Source organism: Aythya marila (assembly GCF_965140915.1).
Source record: "Aythya marila genome assembly, chromosome: 5".
NCBI classification, from domain to species: Eukaryota; Metazoa; Chordata; class Aves; order Anseriformes; family Anatidae; genus Aythya; species Aythya marila.
Window position 1 is genome coordinate 33,439,231 of NC_139046.1, and position 27,585 is coordinate 33,466,815.

General features: G+C 49.2%; 1 protein-coding gene across 3 annotated transcripts in view; it reads left to right on the plus strand.

Moving 5' to 3' along the window:
* The first annotated feature begins 6,969 nt into the window (after positions 1 to 6,969).
* The window catches only part of MAPKBP1 (mitogen-activated protein kinase binding protein 1), a 96,022-nt gene continuing 75,406 nt past the window's right edge, over positions 6,970 to 27,585 (plus strand). For all 3 annotated transcript variants that reach the window (XM_082762368.1, XM_082762370.1, XM_082762369.1), the window contains exons 1-2: positions 6,970 to 7,141; positions 7,676 to 8,018. In XM_082762368.1, the coding sequence (XP_082618494.1) occupies positions 7,902 to 8,018 (117 nt within the window). In that variant the 5' untranslated portion in view covers positions 6,970 to 7,141; positions 7,676 to 7,901. The remainder of the gene's footprint in view (positions 7,142 to 7,675; positions 8,019 to 27,585) is intronic.

Genomic DNA, 27,585 nt, shown 5'->3' on the forward strand with positions numbered 1-27,585 from the left:
TTCTAGGTAGGGCTGGGCTGGCACGAGGTCTGGAAAAACTCAAGGAGATGCAGTGTCATTTGTTTGGATACCAAATGCACTGGGGTCGTGCTCTTTCTGTGGTGCCAAAGCCTGCCTGGGGGGAACTCCTAAAGTGGAGAAGTGTCTGTGTCCCACTGCATCTGCTGGCAGAGCAGCAGCTCAGCTGGACCCGACAGCCTGTTTGTGAAAAATTAAAAAAATAAAAAAATAAAAGCATCTAACAGGGAGGACATGGGCATGTCATGAGAGGAAACTCAGAACATCACTGCTGTGCTAAGTGTGGCTGTAGGAGACATAATGAGCAGCTGTGGAAAACTGATACAAGCAGGTGGGTTTTGCAGCTTGCAATATAACGCTTTGATATTGCTTACCGTCAGATGGATTTTTTTGTTTTTGCTTGCTTGCTTACAGTTCTGCTGTAGTTCCTTAATTTTGCTAATCGCAGGTAACAGTAAAAAGCATCTGTGGAGGCCAGGCAGCTGTACAGCACGTTCAGTCTCAACGATCCATCGCGCTGCCTTCTTCTCAGGGCAAAGCCCAGTGCTGGCTGAGTTTTGGTCTGCTCTGTCAGCTTGCTGAGCATCACCAAGAGCAAAACTATCTCCAGCCAGGGCACCATCTACTGCGGACTTGCAGAAGATATTTGCAGTGCATTGTTCTCCTTAATGACTGCTCTCTGGAAATACAAAGCATGGGATGAAGGATAATGAAACAAACAGGCTTATTTAGGTCAATTACAAAAACGCGAGCTAATTGTGAACAAAGTGGTAAAGCAGGAGCAGACGGGGCTCAGGGGCAGACGATGGCACCAGTGACCTACATACCGCTGGCGGCAGGCGGTGGGGGTGCGCAGCTCAGCACAGGAGGGGTTTGCACGTTCTCTCCTTCCAGGTCCCCGCGGGCTCGCTGTGGAGCTGTGCAGAACTGGTCTCTGAACACAGGAACATCCAGGGAGGTGATGGCCAAGCCATGCAGGGGCCTCCTTCCTACGTGGTGTCCAACCCTTGGGAAGCTGCAGGACCTCTTCCCCTCAAGCCTCAGGGCAGACCTGGAAAAGAACAGCACCTTTTTTTTTTTTTTTTTTTTTTAATATATATATATTTCCCCTCCTGCAGAACAGCCCTGGAGTGAAAATGGCATTGTTTGTATGCTCTGCTTATCCTGCCAGGGGGAGGACAAGAGAAGGAAGATTGTGTCCTGATCTGTGTTTGGACATGCTCAGGAAAATCTATCCCACGATCCCATTCTGTGCCTGTAGCTGTCAGGAGCTCTCTCTTACCTCACCTGACTCAACGCAACCTAACCAGACCCAACCTTCCTCCAGGAAACAGGCCCTTAGAGCAGAAAGGCAGCTCAGGGAGCGCTTGCAAGTGCTTTCAAGGTGCTTGTGAGGCGTGGTTGTTCCGGGCTACCTCCCTCAAACACCCTGATCCCCATTGCCAACAGGATGAAGTGTGTAGGTGTCAGCAGCTCTGCTGCGAAATATTTCAGGGTCCCAAACTGGGAAGGGTACAAGGTGACTGCCCTAAGGGAAGCCGTTATCGCTCCTCAAGGAGTTCAATGGTAAATTCATCCTGTGCTTCACATTTCCAGGGAGCAGTAATTAAGGAGAACAATGGAACAAATATAACTCCTACAAAAGGGAACAAAGACTTGGCATCCACCAGCTCAGTCAAATGCTTTCCTACAATGTGGTTTTCAGCTCTGGGTGCCCCTTGCCTGTATCCAACATCCCATCTCTGTGTGTGCCTTCCAGCCCTGGGCACCTAACTGGGCAAGGAGAGAGACCCCTCTTTTTATCTGTACCTGGCTGGTTTTGTCTCTGCCCAACCCTAAGGTCCTTGCTGATCCCTCAGTAAAACAGAGGTCAGGCAAGACTGAAGCACATGTTCCCAGCCAGCAGCTGCGGCACTGCATTCCCCACAGCAGTGATTCTCGCACGGGGACAGCTCGGAGCACGTGCTGCTGAGGTCCTGTGCCCATTCCTCCAGCCGCCAGTCACCTGGCCCAGGCTGTTTTCTATCACATTTATTACTTCACGGCAAGCTCCAGAGCTTGCTATGCACCGGATGCATGCGTGCCTCAGGCACCAGGTGAGTCAGCACAGGGCAGATGCATGGCTCGACAGCTGAGCAGACACATGTATGTGCTTCGCTAATTACATTAAGAGCATTTTTAAATGAGGACATGGGCATAGTTGATCCCTTGAGATACAGGAGTGAGACATAAGTGGACTTGTTCACCTGAGTTAAAATTTAAATGGATTCATAATATTTTCCTTCAATTTAGATCTCATTTTTCTAATTTGGAAAAAAAAAAAAAAAAAAAAAAAAAAAAGGCTTGGCTGTACTTGGTATTTCCAAATACATCTGTGCACCTTTAATTTCACTACAGTAATTACCCACCCTTGGTGTTACAAGCCTTTTCTAAGTAACATCTCCCTATCTTCGCTTGGGCTTTCCATACAACACATTTTGTTCTTACTCCCGTATTTTCCCTAGTTCCTGTGTAGCTGTTGGTTGGAAACTAAACATTTCAAGTCAGGCACCAAGACCCAGACTAAAAGACCCAAGATTGGGTTGGAAATAACTTCCAGAAACTCATTTTGCTTGTCCCTTTTAGCTGTGACCATAAAGGAGAGGAAGGGACAAAGACCAATGGGGGAGAACAAGTCAACAAAAGCAACTGACTCTGGTTGGGGTTCACCACCTGGCACGCCATACATTTTGTTTAGAAGACTTTTGTATTTCCTGTGAAGGATCTTGTGTGCTTTGTCCGGGCAAACTCATTGCTGAGTAAGAGGTTAGTAATGAAATGATTATGAAGTTTGCAGTCATTTTCCTAGCTGGAGGAAAATCACATCTAAAACATCTTCTATATACAACACAGTAGCTGCTTTTCCTCTTTTGCCCCTTACCTTCCTATTGTCTTACGTATTTATTTCTATTCTGGAGTAGACCTAAGCTGTTTACCTTCCCTCCTCCACCCTCCCTCCCCACCTGAGTGCCTGCTGTTTGCTCTTCTAATAACTCACCAGGTGCAGAAAGAATTTATGACCCTGCAGAGTCAACATCATGTGAGGCTAAGATGGTAGACAATAGCCTAACTGGAAACCAGCGCCATGGTCCCGTGGAGGTGGAGGTGTCAACAGCTCTTACAGAAGACTGAATGCTCTTCCTCCCAGGGATTTCAAAATCTGTGCTACAAAATATGTGCTCTGCTCTTCACTTGGCCTTTGCTAAACCAGAGGGAAAGCTGCTCAGGATAGAGGCAGTGATGGTGTGGAGCAAAATCTGTCCACACAATTTTAGCAGACACACGTGAGCAAACTCAGCCTCTGCTCTGTGCTGTTTGGGAGCCCTTCATTTGCATTGGTGTGATGCCAATCCTTGACTAAGACACCTGGTCTCCAAACAGGCTTCAGTTCCTCATGCCACCTGCCACGACTTCCAATTTGGAGCTCCTTCTAGTAACAGGATTGTCTGCTGGAATCTAAAAAATAAGAAATGCTGTCTCAGGTCTGTTTCTCTGAGAAAGAAATCAGTTTAAAATAAGGCAAAAGCAAGCTGATCAGGCAACCACGCTGGGTCATAGCTGCAGTGTGGTAGCGATGCAGCAGGGGCTTGGAGGCACGTGGCACCTAGCTGCCCCCGTTATGCAGAGCTCACGCAGTGCTCAGCAAAGACAGCGGTGGGACCATGAGTGTCTTCATCACATCAGCAGGGTCAGCTGCAGAGTCACCTCACGTTCCCTGCCTGACTGCTGGTGGTGGGAAGAGCTCGGGGAACAAGTTCAAGGAAAGGTTTTAACATTAAGAGGGCTCACGGAGCACTTCTGCTCTGTTGCTTCACATTTTCTTTTACACGCCTTTTTATCAAGGCATTTTTGAGAAGGAAAATCGTTCTGATTAAAGTCACTTAGAAAATGTTCCTTTTGCTTTGAGCCCTACAGAAGGCTTATGGGATTATTTGCAAGATGTTATTTCTTAGAAAACACAGAGGATTTCTGCAACAGAGGAAAGCGTTTCCAGATAGCTAATTACCTAGTGCTTAAAAATAGGGCATTTCATTTACGAGGCATCTGGTCTCTCTCATTATTTATGGCACACCTCAGAAGACTATGTTAAGAGCATCACTGAAGAGTAAATGCCAAAGGCAAATTATATAATTTATTCATGGTAGATTGGCTCTTCTGGAAGGGAAGAACTCATGACCTTAGAGTGAAGCTTAAAATCCTGCTGCCTCCTCTTATCATCAACTGATCTCAGTCAAGGTGCTGACCTTGGGAGTGGGCGCTACAGAAAGTAGAAGTTTTTTCTTTCCATTTTGAGTTATTTGGTATTTCCTGGAGGATAAGGTGACAGGGAGAACTGAAGCCAAGAAGGTTAGCATCATCTACTCCATTTTCACCCAAGCTAACACTTTGATAGTTGTAGAGTTAACACATTTTGCACTCATTTTTCATAAATGTGATGTTACAATTGGAAACTCAGGCCCTTCTAATGTTGAAGTAAGTGTGGAATAGGACTTATATTAAAATGCTTAGAGGAAGCTGGTGATTCCTGCTTGTAATAATAGATTTTTAAAATGTTTATATTAATAAAACTGTAGAAAAAGTTTCTTTAAAATCATTGGTAAGACCTTTCTCTTTAAAATGAACTGGAGGAACTGTGACATGTCATTCCATTTTACCTAATAATTACAAAGGGGGTAAACTTTACTCAGAAAATCAGAAGCATCAGTTGCCTGTCCCAGTTCCTTTTCAGTGAATTTCGAAGTCCAGTGATGTTTCAGACATAGTCTGTCTCCTCAGTCGCTTCACAGACACAAAGAATTGTAATCACAAATCACATTATGCTGCGCTCAGCTTTCAAGAGAACAACGCTAGCTGCATTAAAACAGCGTCTCCCAAGCAGACATCTCAGCTGTCCCTTGTTTTCAAAGACATCCCTCAGTTCATTCCCAAATGTATGCATGTTTCTCACAAATGTGATGACTCTGATGTTTTACTGTTGAACAGCAGAAATTTAAGAACTATCAACTGCTTTCTCCCCCCTGTGCAGTATCAGGTCTCCGTGGTGTACAGGATGGTGCATGTTTTTAACTCTGCATCCAGCACGAGTGGTTCCACTCTGTAGAACTGATCCCAGTCTGGATAAAACTAAGCACCCATGTAATCTTTATAGAAGAGGGATTTTACTTTTTTTTTTTTCTTTTCTTTTTTTTTTTTCCTTTTTTTTTCCACCAACTCTGTTTTCCTTCATGAATCCCTACTCACCCTGTGCAACAGGGCACTGCTTTCCAGCAAAGTGGCAATAGGTAGGAACGGACAACACCCACATTTTCTGAAAGAATCCTCTTAAGTGCCTCTTCTTGGGCTGCAGACCATGTTTGGGCGTGGAAGCTAAGATACTTTTGTTCCTATCTCCCACAGACTTCAATTACTTTTATTTAAAAAAATAATTGTGACACTGCTGACTTGCAATTTAATTGTAAATCAAAAAAATGTGGTATATTTCTGAAAGCCTGGAACCACGCTGCTTTTTGACTCATAGGTGTGGATTTCTTTAGGGCACCTATATATGGAGACTAAAGACTAATGAAGATTAGAAACTGACATTTTAAACACACTTCTTGCAGGTTACTGTGGCATGACTAGAGCTCACAGAGATTGGAAAGATGTCCTGTGTTATGCCTCTGGGTGTTTCCTTCAATATACGCAGCTTTCTGACCAGCCAAGCCTTAAGATCTTAATCCTGGCTGTTCAAAATCCCTCTTTGAATGGAAAACAACCTTTTCCTGAAAAACAGGCAGTGTGGGGTCACGTAGTCACAAGCTGTGACGCTGGCAGTGTCAGGGCCGCTGTGGTCACCTCAAAGGGCAAGACCATGGCCTGTGTGGGTTGACCACCATGGGAAAGCTGTGCCTGAACTTTCAGAACACAGAAGATTTTAATGGGAGAAGATTTTCATGGGCTATGTTTTTGGAACGGTCACCCCCAGTTGCAGCGAGTACTCTGGGTTTGAGTCAGTTGTGGAAGACGGGATGGTCATCACTGAGGGGAAATTGGGGAGCAAGCAGCAAGGAGCCCGCAGGGCGCTCTGAGGATGGACTGAGAAGGGCAGCCGCCATCCCTGGAGGTGTTTGAGAGACTCGTGGACGTGGTGCATTAGTGAGGGACTTGGCAGTGTAAGATGGCAGTTGGACTGATGTTGAGGGCCTTTTCCAACCCATGGCTGTGCTAAACAAGGGGGTGACGGCAGGTTTTTTTCATAGGTTGGACCCTCACAAACGCCGCTTTCCTTCCCTGCCTTCAGGCCAGCCTCTAAACTCCCCCAGAGTTCAGCCTGGAGAAAAGGAGGCTCAGGGGCGACCTTATCGCTCTCTACAGATACCTTAAAGGAGGCTGTAGCAAGGTGGGGGTTGGCCTGTTCTCCCACGTGCCTGGTGACAGGACGAGGGGGAATGGGCTAAAGTTGTGCCAGGGGAGTTTTAGGTTAGATGTTAGGAAGAACTTCTTTACCGAAAGGGTTGTTAGACATTGGAACGGGCTGCCCAGGGGAGTGGTGGAGTCACCATCCCTGGAGGTCTTTAAAAGACGTTTAGATGTAGAGCTTAGGGAAATGGTTTAGTGGGGACTGTTAGCGTTAGGTCAGAGGTTGGACTCGATGATCTTGAGGTCTCTCCCAACCTAGAAATTCTGTGATTCTGTGTAATTCTGTGACCCCTCGGACACCACCTGCCGAACCCCCCGCCCCCCATCCCCGCCTCGCCGCCTCACGGCGCCCGTGAGGGGGCGGCGCGAGCTCCCCGCGCCCGTTAACGGCCGCCCGCTAACAGCCGCCAGGGGCGCGCGCCCCCCAGCTCCGCCGCTGCTGCCGCCGCCGCTTGACCCGCGCGAGGCGCCGTAGCACGGCCGGGCGGCGCTGGGCTCCCGGGGGCGGCCGCCCCCCGCTGCTGCCTGAGGCCCGGCGCCGCCGCCGCCGCTGAGGGAACGGCCCCCGCCCCTCCCCGCCCGGCCGCGGGGGCGGCCCCGCCAGGCGGCCCCTCCTCGGGGGAGGCCGCATGGGCAGGCGCTGCGGGGCGCCGCGCTCGCCGGCAGAGCGGCGGCTGGGCGGCAGGTAGGGGCGGTGAGGGGCCGGGAGCGGGGCCGGGGCGGCCCCTGAGGCACCCCCGTGCCGAGGGGCAGGGGCCGGCCGCAGCCCCGCGGTGGCGGTGGCGGGGGGCAGCCCCTGGCTGTGCAGTGGGGCTGCGGAACGCGCCCTGCCCGCCCCGCCGGGTGTCGCCCCTTCTGCCTGCGTGTCCGCCGGGGCCGTGGGAGTCGAAGGGCTCCCTCGTGCTGGTGCCGGGGCTGCGAGGAGCGGGCGCCGCGCTGTGCTTGCCGGCTGCGGGGCTGGAGGGACCCCGGTGATTCTTGCGGTTGTTGTAAGAGCTGATGCTGAAGCGTAGGAAGATCGGGTTGCTAGATCCGAGCCGAGTTGATTCAGAGCTGCTAAATGGTGGTAAAAGAAGGGTGGTTTTTATGGCAGCTTCTGAGAATAAATAACGCTGCATCCATCTTTATTATTAAATCTCGCGTTTGGCGTTTCTCGTAAAGAGCGAAGCTTGGAAAAATGATTGTGAATGTTGTACTGACCCCTGGGTGCATCTTTCAGTTTAGATTACTGCTGATTTGATCCTCTGGAATCTGCAAAAGGAAAGCCTGCCAGCCTCTGTGAATAGCTTTGCAGTGTAACAGGAGTGGAGTCCCCGAGCAGAATCCCTCAGAGATGTGTGAACAAGCGTGAGCAAAGCTGAGCGCCTCGGTGTTTCTGCCTCAAACCTGGGCTCGTTCCCCAGGCACGGTTTGCACGGGGTGTAATACCCTCCTGATACCTGGAGATGATGTCGGTTGAAGGGTCTACAATAACAAGTCGGATCAAAAACCTGCTTCGCTCCCCTTCCATTAAGCTGAGAAGAAGCAAGCCTGGGAACAAGCGTGAAGATATCGGCAGTAAGGTGAGTGTGGTGTAGTGCTGCCAGAATGTCTTGACTTTGTTGCCTTCTGTACAGAAAATTGTGCTTTGGGAGGCCAGGTGTGACCACAGAATCGTCTTTTAGTTGAGATCCTTACTGTATTGCAAATTCTTGCTAAAGCCAGCATCTCCCTTTCAAAACGCACTCTGCTTGTGGTGTATGTGGCTGGAGGTACCCAGTCTGAAGATACTGTATTGGAAAGCTTTTGGGGTTTTGCTCATTCTGGCATATGGAGATGTTATGGATGACTGACAGGAGGAACATAATGCTTTTTCTTCCTCCACGTTTCCAACTGCTACCCAGTGTTACAGGCAACTAATGATCCACAAAGACCTGTTTTTCTGTGTAAGCGATGGCTGTCGGCCCCACAGGGGAGTGCTCTGTGAGCACCTGGGGAAGGGTGGGATGGTCTGAAAGGTGGAAAATGTGGTTCGTGTCTCTGAGGTGGCCGTTCAGACAGGGGTTGCATTCCACAGCTTTCCTCCATCTTCCCTTCTCTGTGTGCTTCAGACTGAGCTCTCCCTTCTCTAGGAGATGCCTTGTCTGGGTGTAGTTGGTTCAACCTGAAAAATTCCTCGTTCCTCTCGGCATTGCAGAGGATTCCTGACAGACAGTCACTCACCGGGAATTGGCTGGTGTCATGAGGAGAGGAGGCTGACTTCTCCCCAGCTGCAGGGAGAAGAGGAGCTGGGTGGCATTGCCTTGTGCTCAGAGCAGGCGCCTCTGAGTCAGGGCACCTGGTTGTGTCCCTGCCACTGATTCACTTGTAACCCTGGGCAAATCACTCAGCGTCTGTATAGCTCCGGCTCCGTAAATTGCGAGGTTAGTCCCACCCCTTGTGAAGACTCAGTAATAAATAAGAAGTGCTTGTAAACCATGAATGCAAAGCGCATTCGTTTATCTCAAAACAGTAGTGCTTGAGTGCTGCAGTGAGGAACATGTGTGTAAAACTGCAGGGGGAATAAATGGCTCTTTATTTAAATGGCCTGTCCCAGCATGAAATCCTGCTCTTGAAGCTCTGGTTTAGGTCGGAGGTTCCCTGTGTACCAAGGAACACAATGCTCCTCTCTTGTCATGAAAGAGAAAAACCTGCTCTGCTTCCTCAGAGTTGTCTTGAGGAGAGTCCTTGGTGCTTGTGCATGATCTTTTCGTGTGCATGTGCGTGCAGGTACTGCACTTAGTGCAGCCTGGGCACTGCCAGGGACGTGTGCTGCATGTCTCTCTCTGACCTGTGTTCCACGGAGACCTGATGAAACAGCCCAGGGCCACCTGTGCCACCAGGTACCGTGGACATTGGATTCTTTTTTTCCCTGTGGAAAAAAGGCTGAGTTCTACCCGCTCTGTTTCACAACCAGGACCTGCTGCTGCAAACCCCGGGTCTTCCCTGATACCTGTCTTTTTAACCTTGCCATGTGCCTTTTAGGAGAGCTCCATTGTGTCCCTTGTGCTGTTTCCCGGTGTACAGTCAGGGCTGCCTGATCCCCTGGGGACATCATGGATTCTTGCCACACCATCAAATTAGGGTTTGAGGGCTGCCTTTTGTGTATCTTATTAGTGAGAGCAGTTAATCAGTGAGACACAGAGAAGCTTGCTGGTAGAAGCAATTTGCTGTGATGAGGAGTTAGGGGCTGCTGGTGGTTTTCCAAAGCAGTCTGCTCTGAATTTCTCTCAGATGACTTACGGCCTGCCTTTGGTGGCACAGCTGGGAGGTAGGCAAGGCAAACAAGAGCGGGCGCTTTACCAAAGATCCAACAACAGCTTCCCCTGTTTGAAATCCATGGAGATGTTCCCTCTGCTGTGTGTGTTCTTCAGCCTTCCAAGGTGAGAAGCAGCTCTCCTTTTCCAAAATAGCAGGAAACAGATCCTCTGAGTCTGCTGTTTAGCACAAGTGTAAATCCTGGGGACTGAAACCTGAGCATCACACGCAGTGCTCCTGAGGGATCTCTGCTGACCTGCAGGAAGGGCTTTTCCAGGCGATTTTGGCTCTTGGACTTTTTGAGAAGTGCCCGCTCTGAGAGGTGCGTGTGGCTTCAGCCATGTGAATTGGGTGAGCCTGGGAGTATGGCAGGGTCTGTGAAACTTAGGGCTCTGGCTGGTCACCTCTGAATGCTGCTTGGGTGCCTAGGATGGAGCAGGACTGCTGCCTTTGATTAATGCGTGAAAGGCGATACGTGCTTTGTGCACATGGGCATAGGTGAAGAGCAGGCTCTCTGCAGCTCTGTGGTTCCTCAGAGTCAGGCTCTTTCTGCAACCAGCCACTCAATTTAAGGTGGACAAGCACCCTCAGTGGCACTACCTTGACTTTTCTAAGCTGTAATTATTTTTTTTCTCTTTTATTCCCCAATGTGTGGTAAGTGTCCCTGCTCTTTCACAAAGAGCCCTTGGGCTGTGCAAGGCCTGACAGGCAGTCTCAGCGGTCAGGGACAGACCCCTCGGGCAGTTTGTCCTGCTGACGAGAAGCTCTGTGGAAATTGGCTCCTTCCAGCGAAGCAGCTGCTGGGCTGCAAGGAGCAGGCTGTGGGAGGCTGGCTGTGCAGAGACCTGTTTGTGCTTCGCCCTGGAAGGGGGAGTGTGGGTAAGCAGAGATACGGAGCGTGAGGGCTGCGCAGGACATGCCATGTGTGACTTGGAAGCTCTAAGAGAGAACTTGTTTTGAGACTTTCAATGGGACTTATTTCTTGCCTATAATTAATGCATGGTTCTACCGTGCTTCCCCCAAGGAGATCTCTACAGGAGATCACACAACCACGGATGTTTTAATAAATAAATATATAAAGGGAAGGAACAGGAGCTCTTTAAGGAAAGCTTGTTGACAAATTGGATGTAGTGTTTGGTTTTGCTGCTGCATTTTGAAAACAACTTCTGTTTTGTGGGAGTCTTGATTTTTGTTGCTGTGTGACTAGCTCTGTGTTTAGAATATTTTTTTTTTTTTGGTTTTCTGGTGTGGTAATCCACTTTTTGTATCCTCTCCACAAAAACACTCCCTTTTTTGTGTTGAACCAATACAGACTTAGAGTGCAGTGACTTACCTCTAGGCCTGTTGATTGTCAGGATTGCAACATGTCAGTGTGGAGGCTGGAAGCTAAAATTTCCTCAGATAAGTTGGTTGGCCTACGTTCAATTTCTAGAGGATTACTAGCCCTACCAGAAACCCAGCTCTGCATCTGGTCGCCATGCTTGTGATTCCAGCAGGGAGAAGGAGTTTAAAACGGGGAAGTGAGTGCCTTTGAAGCTGCATTCGTTGTGTTGCATGCGAGGCACTGGACAGCAGGGAAGCACGACAGGCCTGAGCCATCTGCTGTTGCTGTAATGCCCCGCTTGCTGTTTGCACCCTGCACCAGAAATCTTGCTCTGCTTACAGAAGTAATATACCTGAGCAGGTAAAGCTCCTGCAGGGAATGTTCATATTGTTAAGCTCTACTCCTGTAAGTATAAGCATCTTTTTTGTCTGTGTGTGTTCCTCAGTAAACCAGATCCACAATGTCACTGTAGAAACAAATCGCTACAAAATCTGCATACAGACTTCTCTTTAAAAGCGTAAACCAGAGAGACAGAAATGCACTTGGAATTTGCAGCTTGTTTCTTTGATCTCTGCTGTTTTTTCTGAGCTAGAAATATTTCACGTTGCCAGTTCACAACAGCGCCTTGACTAAAACCTGACGTTCCCCAGCAGGATGCCGTTCAGCACAGGGACTGGTGTGTTCTGGTCTCCCCCTCGTCAAACATCGTGCAAACATGTGCAGCTGGAACGAACGCTTGTTGCTGCTGCATGGTGCTGGGTTGGACCGGGTGGCTCTGCAAAACCTTTTTAAAGTTTTTGTTCAGAAAACGAGCCCTGTGTTGTTCCTGGTGGGACAGGGGTTCCTGTCCTCTGGGGAGGAGTGGTTGGCCCAGACGTGTGCCTCTCTGAGCAGGATGTGCATGGGCACAAGTTATGAGGAAAGCAGTTCTGTGGAAGCTTGAGAGCCCATTCCCAGCCCAGTTTTCCAGCTCCTTAGTCCCTTGGGAAGCTGCAGAGCTGTGCTAGGACCGCAAGCCACACTGGATGTAGTGGAGTGGAGTGATACTTCTGGCCTGCCTGTAGCTGCCTGCCTTCGGTACGCAGTCCTTTTGGTCTGAAAACGTTAGAGCTTCCAACATGAATCACTTCAGATGCTGCTGGTCCTAACTGGATCAGCAGAGAGCTGTTGAGTTTGAACTGGAACAGAACCAAAACACAAGTTTGATTCAGAGATACGTGTGCTTCAAAAATCATCACCTCTTATTAAATTGTTTAAGGTGCAGCTGAGGCTTGTTGCAGGGCACAGTTCTTTGTAAGTCTTTGGGAACAATGTGGTCCCACAGCAGCAGAGCCTGCTGGCTTCCTTGGGGACTGCTGCAGCCAGTGGCACAGCTGAGAGGAAACTTCCAGCCCAGGTTGGGCCTGCTGCTGCTGTGCCTGCTCTGCTTCGGTATCCGTGAGTGTTGTGTGGCCCCAGCTGATAGCCAGGGATCTCTTTGGCAGTTCTGTACTGCTCACTCTGAACACACCCAACAGCTTAGGGGCTGCAGTCTGGAGACAGAAGGGATTTCCTGGCTGTCCCTGGTCAGGCTTATAACGGTGTCTCTTAAAGCAGAGGACAAAGGCTGATGAGGCTCTCCATGGCCAGATGACCCGCATATCAGTGGCATGTCTGTATGTGTGGATGGTATCAGTGAAACAATGAGTGTGTCACAGTTTGGGGGCTGAATCCTTTCCTACTGCATTGCTCTGGTCCCTTCCACTTCACCCTCGAATACACGGTGCTCAAGATGGCCCTGTGTTTGCTTAACAATTACACGCACAGGTTTTCCTCACTCCCCTCGTTGCTCTGTGCACGTTATGCCTTGTCCTGCAATTACAGGGTGATCTGGCTAGGTCTCCTGGCCTGGGCTAGAGCCTGCTGTGAATGTTAAATGTGGCGTATAGCCACAAGGCCTGTCAAAGCCAACGCGTTTCTGCTCCTGGGTTGCAGCACCATTTGCTTCTGGTTCAGGGGGATGGACACAAAAGCTTCTAGCAACTCAACGTGTTTGATTTTATAGCCTGCAATTGTATCACGAACCACTGTGACCCTTTCTGCCAAACTTGCGACAAGATTGCTGGAAAGATCTCGCCCTTCTGGCCACCCCTAGATAGCACGCTGCCTTTACCGTGAGGGACAGCAGGGAGCCCCCCACACAGCGGGGTGGGAGCAATGGTTTGCTGACAGCTGGGGTGCAGCTAGCATGAGTAACACAAATCAGGTCACTTGCTTAGAGGGTTTACGTGGCTATTGCTTCCCCCAGGCAGTCACGTGCTGGATGGTCTCAGAGCTTCAGAGGTCTTGAATTGCATGTTGTTCTTCTCCTTCAGATGAGCAGAGTATTCTGAGAAGGCATGTGGGACTTAGAAACCTAACCTGGCTGCAGAGAGCAGTAAGCAGGTTTTATTCTGTCCCTGCTGTGCTGGATAAGCCGTGCACATACAGATTGACAGCCCCCTTTTGCTTGCGAGCTGTTGCACTGCAGCAGGCAGTGGCACACGGTGTGTTTGCCCAAGACGCGGCTGGGACAGTAAGGTGGCAGAGCTCCAGGCTGGGCAGCAGCACATCAGGTGATGGGTTTGCTGCTTGCTGCTCGGGGCTGGTCTTCCCTGTGGGGTGCTTCACTGTGGTGAGGAAAGACATCCACAGACACGGTGCAAAGAGACCTCCTCCAGCACGTACCGTCTGTTTTGCTGCCTGTGCGTGGTGGTGTGTTTTGCTGTCTGGGGTGTATCGCATGGCTGGTTTCAGGGAATAACAGTTGACGTGTTGGTTGGGAGCCAGGCCAGGTTGGAGCACTATCTGCTTGTGTCTCATCAAGGGTCTGCAGACGCCTGTAAAACAACACAGGCACAAATGTGTATTTTTGTCACCCTCCTTTGTTTGGTGGAAAACAGCAGCAGGACACTACCTCCATTTCCAGCTGGCAAACTGGTGGTCAGCATTTTGGTGGCCGCGCAGAGCTGAGCAGGTAGGGCATCCTGTCGATCAGGTTGCTTGGTTAGCCTTGGTATGGTTTTATCCATGAGTCTGGAAGCAAATACCATGCGGTAGGTAGTCTTTGGCTTTTGGTACAAGTCTCTTGTCTTGATGTTTGGGGCAGGGAGTGGTGCTTACATGGCACTCAAATGGCACTTAGCAGGAGCGGAGCCCTCATATTAGCACTGAGTGAGCCCAGCTAAGGTCTGAATAATTACCTAGTGCCAAACCTGGCATCAGACACTTGAGGCTTCTCCTTCTGTCTGATGTACCTGTCTCCTCCGCACAGTTGGAAGCTTCTGAGGATTTGTGTGCAGGTGCAGCCGGGCATTTCTGGAATCTCTGGATTCCAGCTCCACACATGGGCTGCTCCCTGTGCCTGAAACCCTGTGGCTCTGCTGAGGCTGTGCCCACCAAACAGTGGCTACTGCAGGTCAGAAAATCTCCCTGTTCCCTTTCACCACAGCGCTGTTTAGCCTTGTCCTGAGCGTGTCCGCTTGTTGTGCAAGGAAAATACGGCTGAGGCCTGTGGCTGTTGTAACTGCTGATTTGTGCTCTGTGATCTGTCTTCAGAAATATTAGTGCAAAGGTGGGTCGCTGGCTGTGTTTGTATGACCGTAGACTGCAGGAGCATCCTGTCTTTATCTTGCTTCAGCCAGCATGGGACAGATATGATGAAGTAGACCCAGTCCAAAGGAGACTTAGGTTTAAAAAAAAAAAAGAAAAAAAAAAAGGATAAAAAGGTAGGGTAGGGAATGTGCTTTTCCTACACAGACGTGACTCCAAACTCCCACAGGAAGTCTGAAGCAGAAGTAGAAATTGAATCCTGATCCTCTGAGGCCGAATCTCAGCCTTAGCCGCAAAGCCCAGCCTCTTGCAGATTACCAAGGATGTTTCTCACTTCTCCCACTTGAGGACCGTGTGTTCATTTAGGATTATTTGCTTAAAAGTCCCCAAACCACGCTGCTGTGAATGCTGATTTGGTTCTGTTGTCGCTAACGATTTCAGTAGCTCTGGTGATGATGGCTTTCCAACAGGCTCAAGCAGATTAAGAACCATCTGAATTAAAGCTGTGGAAACCCCAGTAAGCCTTGTAATTCTGCTGATGTCCCAGGAGATCAGGACTGTTGTTAGTTACTGATTGGAAATAGTACTATAGAGAAGGCTACGAACCGCTGGGATATTTCGTGTTTCCAGGCCAGCAGCAATAAAAGCCAGTCCTGCTCGTTCTCCGAAATACAGCATTGAAGTTCACAACGGGTCGAGAAGGCGAATGCGAGGTAACTGCTAGGAGACTTCTGGCCGAGGGGGAAGGTGTGCGTGCAGCAGCCGTGCCCCAGCGCTGCCGCTTCGCAGCCGGGCGCTCAGCGCCGTGCCCGTGCGGCCCAAGCGGGCAGCTCCCGCCAAAGGGGCGGGGCCTGGCGCCGTGGAGACGCCTCCCGGCCAATCCGCGCCGGGGGAGGGCGGGGCCCCGCCGGCTTGGCCCCGCCCCCAATGGTTTTTGGCGCGCCGCGGTGCGGCCCCTGCCCGGCGGCGCCCTGCGCTCAGCCCGCGCCGCGTCCCTAAAACGCAGCAGCGGGGGGCACAGCCGGCACGCCGAGCCCCAGGGCTAGGCAGACGGAACGTGCCCACCGCCCGTGTCGCACAGAGTGGGCCTTGGTGGTGGCAGTCTCGCGTGCAGCCCTGGTGGCCCAGGTTTCAGGCTGAACGTCAAGGCAGGAAGGCAGCACCACGTTGCCCTGGGTGATAACGCCGCCCTCTGGGGCAGGGGATGTGGTGGCGTGAGGTGTACTGGGCAGCTTCCAGCTCAGCATCTCTGACAGGGGAAACGAACCGTCTCTGTCATCTTAGGAAAACTTGCCTCTTTTCTTTTGCAAAAGAGAAGGGTTTTACAAGGCGCCTGAAACCTGGGGAGTTCCTAAGGTAACCAGGAGTGACGAAATGCTGCTGTCTGCAGAGAGCCCTGGGATGTTCCACTGGGAAGAGTAGAGTGCTTGTTGTAATAAAGCATTTAATTTTGCTGCCAGGACTTTCCAGAGGTTTAAAACAATTGGGAATACTCATCACCTACCGCCTAGAGGTTTGTTGGCAAGCAACAGAAACTCTTTTCTTTCTGCTGGTAGTTTTTTCTGGCACTTACGGCCTGTTGTACTGGGAGGAGCAACCCGGCCCGCCTTAGCCGGCAGCCCTTGCCGAGGAGGGGAGGAGGCTGTGTAAACAATCCTGGAAGTCTGCAGGCAGAGAGGAGCTGCTGTTCCTGCCCCGGGTTGTGGGGACAGGAGCTGTGGGCCTGAAGCGTGTTTGTGTAGCGTGTGGGCTTATTCTGAGTTGGGGAGTTCTCATGCTGAGGCGATGGCAGAGCTGTAAATCATCAGTGATCAGCATAAGCTGCAGAAGCAGTTCAGGCAGGAGGAAGGGCGTTACAAATCCGTTACAAAATGTGGGTGATTTCCCTTGCTGGGGAGCTGGGGGAATGCTGTCTTTGGGTTGCGGCCACCACTCTGGCAGAGGGATTTACTTCCAGGTCTGTCTGCCTGGGTTCTGTCCCGAGTCCTGCCCTCCTGCTCTCTGGTGCGATTTCATTTGGATGCCTTTCCTTAGATCCCCAGAAAAGAAAGTACTGTAAACAGCTGCCAAGCAGGATTTTGCGTTGTAGGGGATATTTAAATGCTGGGGCCTGGTTGGATGACAGTATGAGTGTGTTTCTATTTTGCTACGTGTGTGTGTTTAATAGGAAGAACATACTCTCTTTGGGTTGAGCGTATGTTACTTTACTTAATGTGCCTGTTAGACAGTAACTGACCCCCCTTTAGAGAGTGGCACTGATGTTGTGTTACAGCTGTAACGTACGCAAAGTCTTGCACAACTTTGTGTAATGTTTTTACAGTGGCAATGACCTTGAAGGTTTAAAAAATGCATGTACTTGTGTGTGTGGTAGTACGAGTGTGAGCAGTTCTGCTTCGCCCAGTGCATGGGGAGATAAGCACCTCTGCGGCTGGTGGCAAGATCAGCGTCTGTGTATGATTCATCTCATGCACATGAGATGTCTGCATGCCTTATATGTATATCATGCAGTTGTCTTTATGATGTTGTTTAGACCATCTCAGCTGTGCTTTGCTAATCTATATTCCCTGGCTATGCTGCTAACAAGTCCTGTGAAGTTTGGAGCAGAGACTGGTTTTTCCCCCATTCCCCAAGTGAGCAGTTAACCGGAGATGTTCTGTGTTATTCCATTTTTCTTTGATACCCCCATCATCATCCCCAAAATGTGGAACTGGTTTCCTCCTTTCTACCCAGCCAGTTCCACATGAGATGCTGACCTGGTGTGTTCAGGAAGGCTCCCTGTGGGCTGCTGCCCAGGGGCCAGGTAAGAGCAGGGTCTAGCACCGGGATCTGTGTCCCCTTGGCTTGTAGCGGGCGCCTCCCTCGCCTGCGTGCCGCTGGCACCCCGCTCCAGCTGCAGTCCGTGCCTTCCGTGCTCCAGGCCACGAGCCTGTGGGCGTTGGGCTCAATTCGGGTTCATTAAAATACGGCAGCGCTACAGATATTCCTACTCCGAGCAGGGTTTGCACGTAGAGCTGCTGACTGTGGTGCAGCCCGCTAGTTTCTAAGGTTACATTAAAATGCAAGGGGCCGCTGGCAGATGCTCTGTGCGTGTCTGCCCTTGCGCTGTCACACGCCCGGGTCACCTCTGCGTGGTCCCTTGGCAGGCAGGCACGGCATCCCGCTGTGGTACGAGTGGGCTATTAACTTACAGCTATACATCTGCTGGGGCTGCGGTGGGAGCCCGTCACTGCTGTGAGTTGGCAAGGGGCTCACCTAATTTCTTGCTGCATAATTTTCTTGGTTTTCTAATTATTATTATTATCGTTATTTTTATTTTCCTACCCGGCTTGTGTTTCTGCCCTGGTAGAGTCTGTTCTGGGCACAGTGAAACAGCCAAGCTGACAGCGTTCATGGGACATTCTTTCCAATTGCTGTGCTCTAAACACATGTACACCAGCATTGAGTTACTTCTGCCTGGAACTAAGCCACAGAGCTATATATAAAATGTATTTGAACTGTGGCAGTAATGTTGTTGGTATAAATAGGAGAAAGGGGTAGCACCAGGGCTTCCCTTCCCTAGAGCTGGCTCGGGGGGAGTTCCCTTTGCTCCATCTCAGCTGAAAAAAATGGGGAAGGAGGCTGAAAGCAACGAGAAAATGTCATGGGGCTAGGCTTCAGGGAAGAGCATGAAGCATGAGAAACTTGGGTCTGGAGCACTGGGTTCCTCCTTGGTGGCTGCCCAGCTCTTCTCTCTTGTGGTTGGTCGCCCGTCAGAAATCCCTTAGGCTTTGGTGTGTGGTGACCTGATCCCCAGGGCCACAGGGTTGTTCTGTGACAGCCTCCTGTGTTCTTGTGACTCCAAAACTAGTGCTGAGTTTTCTTTAACTCTTTCTGGCAGACATCTCCCTGCTCTTGCTGTTGGAGACATGGTCTGGGCACATGTAGGGCTTCTGTTTGCCCCGGTCCTTGTGTTGTGTGACATGTTGTAGGGGACAGCGTGTTGAAGTGATGTCACTTCCACAGGTGCACCAGGATGCTGCTGTCATCTTTTGAACCCTTGTGAAGGCTTGGGACTTTTCCCAGGCAGCATTTGTAAGTGAAACAACTTCTGCACTTTTGAAGTCCTTTTCTGGTTCTTTGTACAAAATTGGTTGGTGGAAGTCTTTGCTCAGTCAGCAGGGCTGCCTGTACCGCTGTCTGCGGTGTTTTCTGTCAGTAATAGATTTTTATCTCACCCAAAAGAAACGTAGGAAGTGACCTCTATAGAAATAGCAGAAAGTGCTGATAAGCCCTGAGCAGCAGGTTTTAGTCTTTGCTCATGGCTGGTGTTAATTCCGTCTTTAAAGTGTAAGTGCTTGTTTGTCTTGGCTAATTTGTAAACTGATCCTTCCATAATGCTCTCTTTTAAGTGCTTTATTGTAGATATCAAGCCTGTGATGGTCGAAGGAGATAAGAGAAACAAGGTTTGCAGCTAGAAGTATAGTCCTTACTTAAAACGACTGATACCAAAGAAGAGAAGCAAGATTGTGGACGTGGCTATGATTTCAGGGTATAGTGGTCTGCAAACAAGTCTTTACATTCAATCCATTCTGCTGTGCTGCAGGGTTTTGTTTTGTTTTTGAAAGTCAGAATCACCAGCTGCATTCTTAAAACTCCGAGTGGTGCTCAGCCCCCATTTCATCCTACCCCTCTTTTCTGCCCAGCGGTGGGAGCTGCAGCCTGGCTTCACAGGGGGGCTCAGCTCTGAGCAGGGGGGAGAGCAAAGCCCCTCTCCAGCTGTAGCCTGCTACCTTACTGCAGTGCAGCCAGCAAGGAATGGGGAGAAGCTGCACAGAGACTTTATAGCTGTCTTTTTATTTTTTTTCTTTTTTTTCCCTGCAGGACATGAGCCTTCAGTTTGAGCAGGGTTTACGTAGGCAGAGTGGCTCACTACAAATGATAATCAAGGGGAATGTTCTGACTCTAAACATTGCTTTGCTGTTGGGTCTTTCTGCCTGTCCTTCAAGTGCTCATCTGCTTCTCATTACCCTTAGACAAACATACTTAGGGCCTGTAGTTCAGGTATTTCTGAGCTACGTGTGTCACTCAACTATTTCTCGCAAAGATGAATGCTGCTAAATGCTTCCAAGTAGGTAAATGCATCTAAAACTTTTGAGTGGAAAATTGTGAATCGGGAGCATTGACACTTTGCTAAGACAGGAGTTCAATGAGCTCTTTTTTTTTTATGTTCTGCTTTTATGGCAGAAAATTTTGCTAAGAACTAAACATATAAAAACAGAAGTTACTCTGTGCAGCGTTGGAGAAACAGGAGTTGGTTGTGTGCCTAGATCTGTGGCTTTCTGAATTTCGAGACAAGGACTGTAAAGAAATGGTGGTATTTTTAATGGTTTGTTTTCTAGAAGCATGGCAGGAGCTAGGTGGCAACACAAACAAAGCGGGTTTTAAGCCTGTGGATAAAAATTGCTTCCTCTGAGTGTCATTTCACTTCCTCAGTTCTCACATTTGATAATTCTGCCAGCTACACATGCTTGTAAGCATCAAGTATAGGATAAAGGAGACCTGCTTTGCCAATGTTATTTCTCATGTTTCTGGGTTTTCTGCACTGAGGTGGCAGCCTGCTCCCTTTTTCTTTTTGTTCGGTCACCTTTAACCCCTCAAACAAGTGAGCTTGTGTTGGACTGCTGTGCCTCTCATTTACAGGCTTGGTTTCATTCAGGAAAGGAAACCAACCAGGCACTTGGGGAAAATCACAGGCAGAAGTGATTTGAGGGCAGAGTATGTAGGAAAGGCAAAGTGTACTGAACAAACGATTTAATGTGTTTGTTTAGGATTGCTTTCTAGGTATCCTTATAACTTCTGGCCTCTCTGTGCACAAGGGAGAGCGAGGATAGGATGGTGTTTCTTGCTGCTAAATTGCAGGGGAAGTTATTCAGACCTTCTGGGTGTTGGGTCTAGTCCATAAAATCTGCAGCAAATTTTATTCTTTGGGAAAGACAAACCCAAGTTCTGTGTCTGAGATAGGTGTGACTCAGTGACGGTTGCCTCTCCTGTAGCACCAGCTTGCGTCTTTGAAGCAGAAAGCTGGCCCTGTGGTGGTGCTCTGAGGGAAATTGGTACGGTGGGAACCTGAAGCTTCACCAATAGGGTGCTCCTCTGCAGCCCTGCCTGAGCAGCTCCCCGTAGTGGTGTGGTCCTGGGCTTGAAAATCCTATTTCCTAATTCATGGGAAACACATGCGGAAGCAAGCGGGCCCTGCAGTGAAACAAAGTTCCCAACGTGTCTCTTGCCAATTTTTACATCTGTCACTTCTCTTACTTGCTTATTCTTGGGGTATTTCCCCAAAGGCCTTCAGAGGCAGGTTGGATCTTCAGTGTTGAGGCAGGTGAGACCTGGGGAACACGTGAGAGTTTGCAGGAGATACCCATGAGGTGGCTGAGCAGCAGGTGCAGTACCGGGGTCGCTGTATGACTGACTGCTGGAGACCTCTCCAGCTGTGCTGGGAAGGAAGGCGGTGGCAACAGGGTTGTTGAGGAAGCGATGGAAATCCGTGCTCGTGCTGTTCTCTTCAGTTTGTTTTCTCAGTCTTCAGCACGTGTTCATACATATTGTTTCTCCTGGAGGCCATCGTCTCCTTTCTGGCTGGCAGGAGAAATCTCTTGGGTGCTCAGTAGACACGTTGACTGGCGGACGCAAAGAGCTCCTTAATTCTAGGGTGCACAAAGGGCAGCTGATGATAAAGGCCCTTGTGTAAGAGGCTTATTCCTCAGGGCAGAGGGAGGGCAGGGAATGGAGGAAGGGATTGGAGAGAGCTGGGCAGCGAGTGGTGGCGGGGGGAGCTTGGGTGGCTGCTGCTGTATATCCTGGTTGGTCTGGAGGAAAAATAATCTCTTATGTTGCTTCGATTCAGTTTTAAGCATTCATTAAAATTCTCGTCCCTAGCCTCAAGCAGGAGTGAGATACAGCAGTGCTGTAGCCTGGTCCAAGCAGTAGATAACTGCTGGAATTTGGGAGGGAGGTAAGGTTTTTCTCAGCTCTGCCACTTGTTTGTTACATGACCATTATCAAGACGTTTCACCTCAGACTGTGTGTGTGTTTCTCCATCCAGCCCTCTTATATCTGTTTATAGATTGCAAGCTGTGTGAGAATACATGTTGCTACCTGCTGTGAGCATAGGAGGCCTTCATATTCACTGGGACTTGTCTCAAGAAATGTGAAACAACAATAAATACTTCAGAAAATGTTTAGGGAAAGAACAATTACTCCTCTCCTTACCACGTGCCTCCTTCTTTGGGGATGCTGTCTGTGTGACAAATGCCGTGTGCTCCTGTTGTATTTAGTCCAACCTTAGTATCTTTTAAATTATGTTAGTATTTTTTTTTAGTATAATTTAAATCGGCTTACAACAAAATCATTTTCTAATCTCCTGAGCGTGTAAGTATTTACTTTCCCCCGTGGAGTCACCGCAGTCTTAGGGAGATGTGTGTGGGAGGACAAGGTGGCTGGTCCTGCAGGCATTCAGGTGCTGCCAGCGGGAGCTTTCAGGTGTGGTGAGAGGCGAGCTCTCTGACCTCATGTGGAGGACACAGATATCTGCTCTGGGCAAGGTATTGGGGCATAAAAAGGTCAGGCTTTTGTGTACAGAGAATCTCTTTAAGTCTTTCCCAGGGAGTTAAGTGCTGCTTAAAGCTGTCCTCTTCTCTGGAAGATCTGCGACGTCTCCTTTGTGCCAATGGGGGCTGGGTGGATACAGAGCAGGTTCAGAGTGCCAAGTCAGAAATGACAGTGGGTGACTTTTTAGGCAGAACTCCCGTGTAAATCAGTGATGAAGGACAAAAATAAATTGATTTGGCATGGGGTGTTATGAGTGAGTAAAGAAATCACAAATGAATTATGAGTGTCACTTCAGGCAAGCTGATTAAAATGCTTTCCTTCACCCTATTTAGTTCTGTCTCTGAAGTTCCTACTCTTGTGGGAGCGAGCTCCACCACCAAGCCTCCCCCCCCCCACCCCTACAGCCTTGGACAAACAGGACACTGATCCGTTTATACCAAAAGTAAGTGCCAGGGAGAAGAAATGAAGGAAGTCGGGGACAGGAACCTCAGCCTGGTACTTTTCTTACATAGCTTTCCTGCTCTGCTTTCACTCGGCAGGGTTAACTGTGAGGAAGGCTTTCTGAGCCCTCCCTTTCAGCGTATCTGTCCCGTGTCCATGTTTAGTTTGAACGTATGTGTTGTTTATAGAGCTCAGCACGAGGTGATTTAGGACTGAGCTCCGCACCACGGCGGTATCAGCATTAGAAACGCTGTGTTACGGCCCGTGTGTTTAGCTTCTCTGGAGTCAGAAGGTATGCGGAGCTGCTGCGGGTGCCTGTGCCCGCAGCGAGGCCGTGGGCTTTGAACTCCCGGCTGCTTGTGTTTAGGAGCAGCCCCGCTTGGGGCTGGGGCTGCGGGGAGGGACTTTGGCAGGGCCGTAGCAGGAGGACTCCTGCCAGCTCTTGCCTGCATCCCTGTTTGGCTCTTTCCCTCGTTCTGGTGTCTCGCTTCTCGTGAGTGCTAAAGCCTGTGCAAAACGGAGGGGAAAATGACTGTGGAGAGAGCCTTTCCTATCTGGGAAGTGATGATTAACGATGATAAACGGTGACCCTTACGCTTGGAGAACCGTTTGTTCCTGCTTGATTTCAAACCCTTATATGAGTAACTGAAACGTTGCCCGAGGGAGCTGTATTTAAACTTTTTTTTTCAACTTCTTCCCCTCACTGAAGCACTTTCTTTGCCTATATTCAGGCCCTGTGCATGGATTTGGAGGAGACCAATATATAACACTGCCACACAGTCAGAAGTGCCTTCCTTTGATCTACACTGCTGGGACAGACTAGGGGAGCACTGCAAGTCCTTGCTTGTACTTAATCCTCTTACAGATATTTTTCCATGCTGGGGAAGGTGAATTGGTTCCTTTTTCTACCATGAAGGAAAAATCACTGGACAAATGGCCTGTGTGGGAGGGCAAAATTACCCCCTACATCAAGTATGATATTTTACGTGCTCTCTTTGCTGTATGAAGAAGTAAATTGCAAATTGGAAAAAAATCTGTTCCTTGTAAAGAAGTGATCCTGTACAAGTCCAGGTCCCGAGAACTTGAGGAATGGCTTCTTTGAAGCCTGCCCACACAGGACGCATCTCTCTGTTTCCCATAGGACTTGCCTACCCGTGGAGCTGGCCAGATCGACTCCATGTGTAGACACTTAGTCTGGAATAAATCAGGATTGACTCTTTATGTACCAGCAAACCTGTAGCCTGTTTGATGTTGCTTTCTCTTTTTTAAAGCATACGTTCTGCACACAGTTTTCCCTTGCATCAGCAAAAAGAATTCCCCACACCAAAGTCCAAATAGCGTCATCACAACTTTGACAAAGGTGGGCAATTTGCACACGCTCTACACCTTGTCCCTTTACCACATTTGTATCTCTGAAGGTTTTGTGAACTGTCAGGAAAGTCTGAGTTGGCTTTTATGGTGAGGATGCTGCCTGAATGGGAGAAGTTGCCCCTTTGCCGTGTCTCTAGCTAGGTTTGGTAAGGTTACGTGTGCCTTTCCTCATCCCTGCAATATTTTGAAATAAATTGGATTTTGTTGTGGGTATTACAATAGGAAGGCAAACTTGAGGGATCAAGCTGGTGTGGAGTGAAGGAACAGAAGACAATTATTTAATGATAACTAGGTCATGCTGCAGAAACTGGTAGAAAATTAACTGTGTGTATCCTCTTTTGCAGGACACAGGGGTGCTTGCACGTGCGTTGCTGTCTGTTCTGAGCTCCCTCGCTATGGCTGCTGGTGGAGGTGCTTTTAACAGTGTTCCACCTGGTTCCCCAGGGCTATGCAACAGCATTTATGGCCTCCCCAGGACTGCCTTACTCCAGGTGCACGAAGAAGAAGGCAGAGTGCAGATTCAGCACGTAGCCCCCGACAGCTGGGGCTGACGGGTCAGGAATGTAGTCCTGACAGCTGGAATTGGGCTGGAAGCAGCCAGCACAGTGGGGAGGCCAGGAGGGGAGAGCAGGCAAGAGAGAGTGTGGAGAGATGGACAAACGCACGCACGCTGTGTGCAGGCACGTGTAGAAAGACATCCCGCAGGGACCCTGGGTTGCTCACGTTCCTTTTCTTCCACCTCTGTTGCCATTTTGTTCCCTGTTCTCTCAACTGGATCATTTCTAACAAATGTGCGTGCTCGACCCTGCGCAACCACTGTAGTGCCACCAGGCAGAGCCACTGGAACCGAGGCGCAGCATTTCTGTGAGAAACCCACCCCTTCCCAGCTCCGCTTCTGTGCAGGTTCACCCATGTAATACCTCATGTAACTCAGTGAGTCAGAACCCTCTGGCAAGTCAGTTTCTACCCTTGCCACTCTTCCGCCAAGGTGCATCAGTCATAGGTTGTGTTGTGGAAGATCATTCCCCGTTGTCCTCAAAGTGATTATTTGGGAAATCAACATTTCCTAGAAATGGCAACTGCTTGTTACAGGCAATGATGTTCTTGTCTTTTTTAATTTTTTTTCTTTAAATTAAAATACGAGATCTTGTTCAGTGATCAGATGTATCTCTGAGTCCTTTCACCCTATGGATGCTGCTTCCAGCCTATGCTCAACTTGAAGTGTTGCAGCAGGTCACGGTGGCGGATTGCATGAAATCTGTCTGAAGGTCTTGGAATAGTTCCTAGAAGGTCATTTAGGCAATGGTATGAACCTGCAGTAGTGGCCATGAGTAAGGCTTGTGAGACTTAATGCAAGAGACGTGGAGCCTGGTCTGCCAAGGCAGAGGCGTCCGGAATTGGTCGTGTGTTGGAGCTTGTCTTATTGCTGTTGCTTTTGCAGGTGGAATATTTTCAGTCTCCAGGCTTGCCAAGACAGTACTTTTTGCAAGCACTGGATGCCGAGGCTGGAGAGGACAGAAAAGCCTTTTATTTTATTTTTATAAATTATTGTAAAAAAGAATGTGCATATTCTATGCACACAGACTGAAGTGGGAGGGGGGGCTTGGGTAGGTGAGGGAGAGAAACCAACTGTGGAGCTGGGTGGTTTTATTGTTTGTGCGTTCTTGTAAGTCAAACATCCCCTGCATTTAATTCCATCCACCCATCTTCAGCCTTCCCTCTGCCAGACCGAAAACAAAAACCCCGACTCCCAAAAAACAAACAGGCAGAAGAACCTGGGCCAAAGCCAGACCTTTGCATGTCAAGCTCAAGTGCAAAACGAATATTTCACAGCTGTGGTATAAAGCCCTGAAATGAAGGCTTTACAGTGGAAATGCTGACAGCCCCTTAAGTAGAACAGTATACTGTAATTAGCGTTCTGCGTTTAATGTGCCAAACGAGGCACAGTAGAGCTAAATGTAAAACTTGAAGCCTTTGTTTTTCTGCAGCAGTAACAGGAGATCAGACAGCGTGTTCAGACAGTAGATTAGAGCCTACGACGTGTGTGCTGGTCCCTGGAGGTTAAACGTGCTTTTTTGTGGTGGGGCTCAGGGGCTGCAGGGAGATCTATGAGCAGGGCCAGCTGTGAGATTTGGCACTCTGTATCAAATTTCACTTATGTAAGAAATAGACAGCTATTTCTTAAGTGCTGACGCTGACAATGTACAGCTACAATGCATTTTCACGTATCGGGTGCCGGGGTGCAGTGATAGAGCTTTGCTGTGGTGCAGCAGGGAAAATACGCCGGCGGCTGTGCAGCAGGGCTGAAAATGTTGGGACCACAATACAGGGAGTTGGATGTGAAAACCACCATGCTGTTGTGAAACTTGGGCCTGATTTTGGAGCTCTCTGTGTCAGTGTATTGCCAGGGCTGAAGAATACTGGGGTCTCAAGCCTAGCCCGAAAAGTGTTCTTCTAGAGGAAAAGAACAGGTGATTATGCAGCCACTCCTCCATCAAGGTGGTAACTGATCCCCTGATGGCCGCTGTGATGTGCTAGGGAAGGCTTTCCAGAGTAATCCTCATGGGTTACACACCTCTGGGGTTTCTGTGTCCACTGCTTTCTCAGGAGCTTCTTGCACATACATTATTAATACATGTATGGCCACGCTCAGTCAGGAGAGGGATGAGGGCAGGCAGATGATGCAGTGGATGAGATGGGAACTCTGATGGATGTTGTCTTTTTGTGCTGACTCAGTGCTATTAGTTAATGAAATGGATTGAAATGTTAACTGTTATGCACGGGCCCATGGGAGGACTTGTGAAATAGGGCTCGTCTGCTTGTGGACATTTATTGAAGGAGCCGTTCTGGAGTGGAACGGAATAATTGTGCCACAAGAGCTCTCTTTGAAGATGTTCTTCATAAATAAATGCTCACAAAGGCATGGATGGGAAGGGGGGAGTTGAAACCCAAATGTCGATTCAAGGATAGATTTCTCTTTCTGTAAAGGAGCAGAGAAGAGAATGGGGGTTACATTTCCAAGTGCAAAGAAAGCATCTGGAGTTCTTATCTATGACTTTGTGGAGCTGGATGACCTCTGGGCTGTTGCCTGTAAGCAGCCTTAGATATCAGAAAGGTAGATCAAGTGTTAGGCATTAATGGGAGAAAAGAACAGAGAACAAAACGGGAGACGGTATTGATCTGCTCTGTAAATGCTTGGCATGCTCACAGTTGGAAGCTGTATGTAGTCTTGGTGTTTCGTCTTTTGTCTTAGGAAGGATATAGTGGACTTGAAAAGAATCTCAAAGAAGGGTATTGGAGCTGACCAATGATAATGAAGGAGAACCAATGAGTAAGTCAAGACTCCTCTTGGAAGAGAGAGCATCAGACTGACCTAAAGATGATAGATGCACTGTTCACTCTCTCTTCCAGTACAAGAACTACGAGGCATCAAGTAACATTCACAGGAGTCAGGTTTAACACAGGCAAGAAGAGACAGTGGTTCTTGCAGCACGTAACAGGCTGGTGAAGCTCCTTGCCAAAAGACGGTGTGAATGCTAAGCTTTTAAAGACACAGT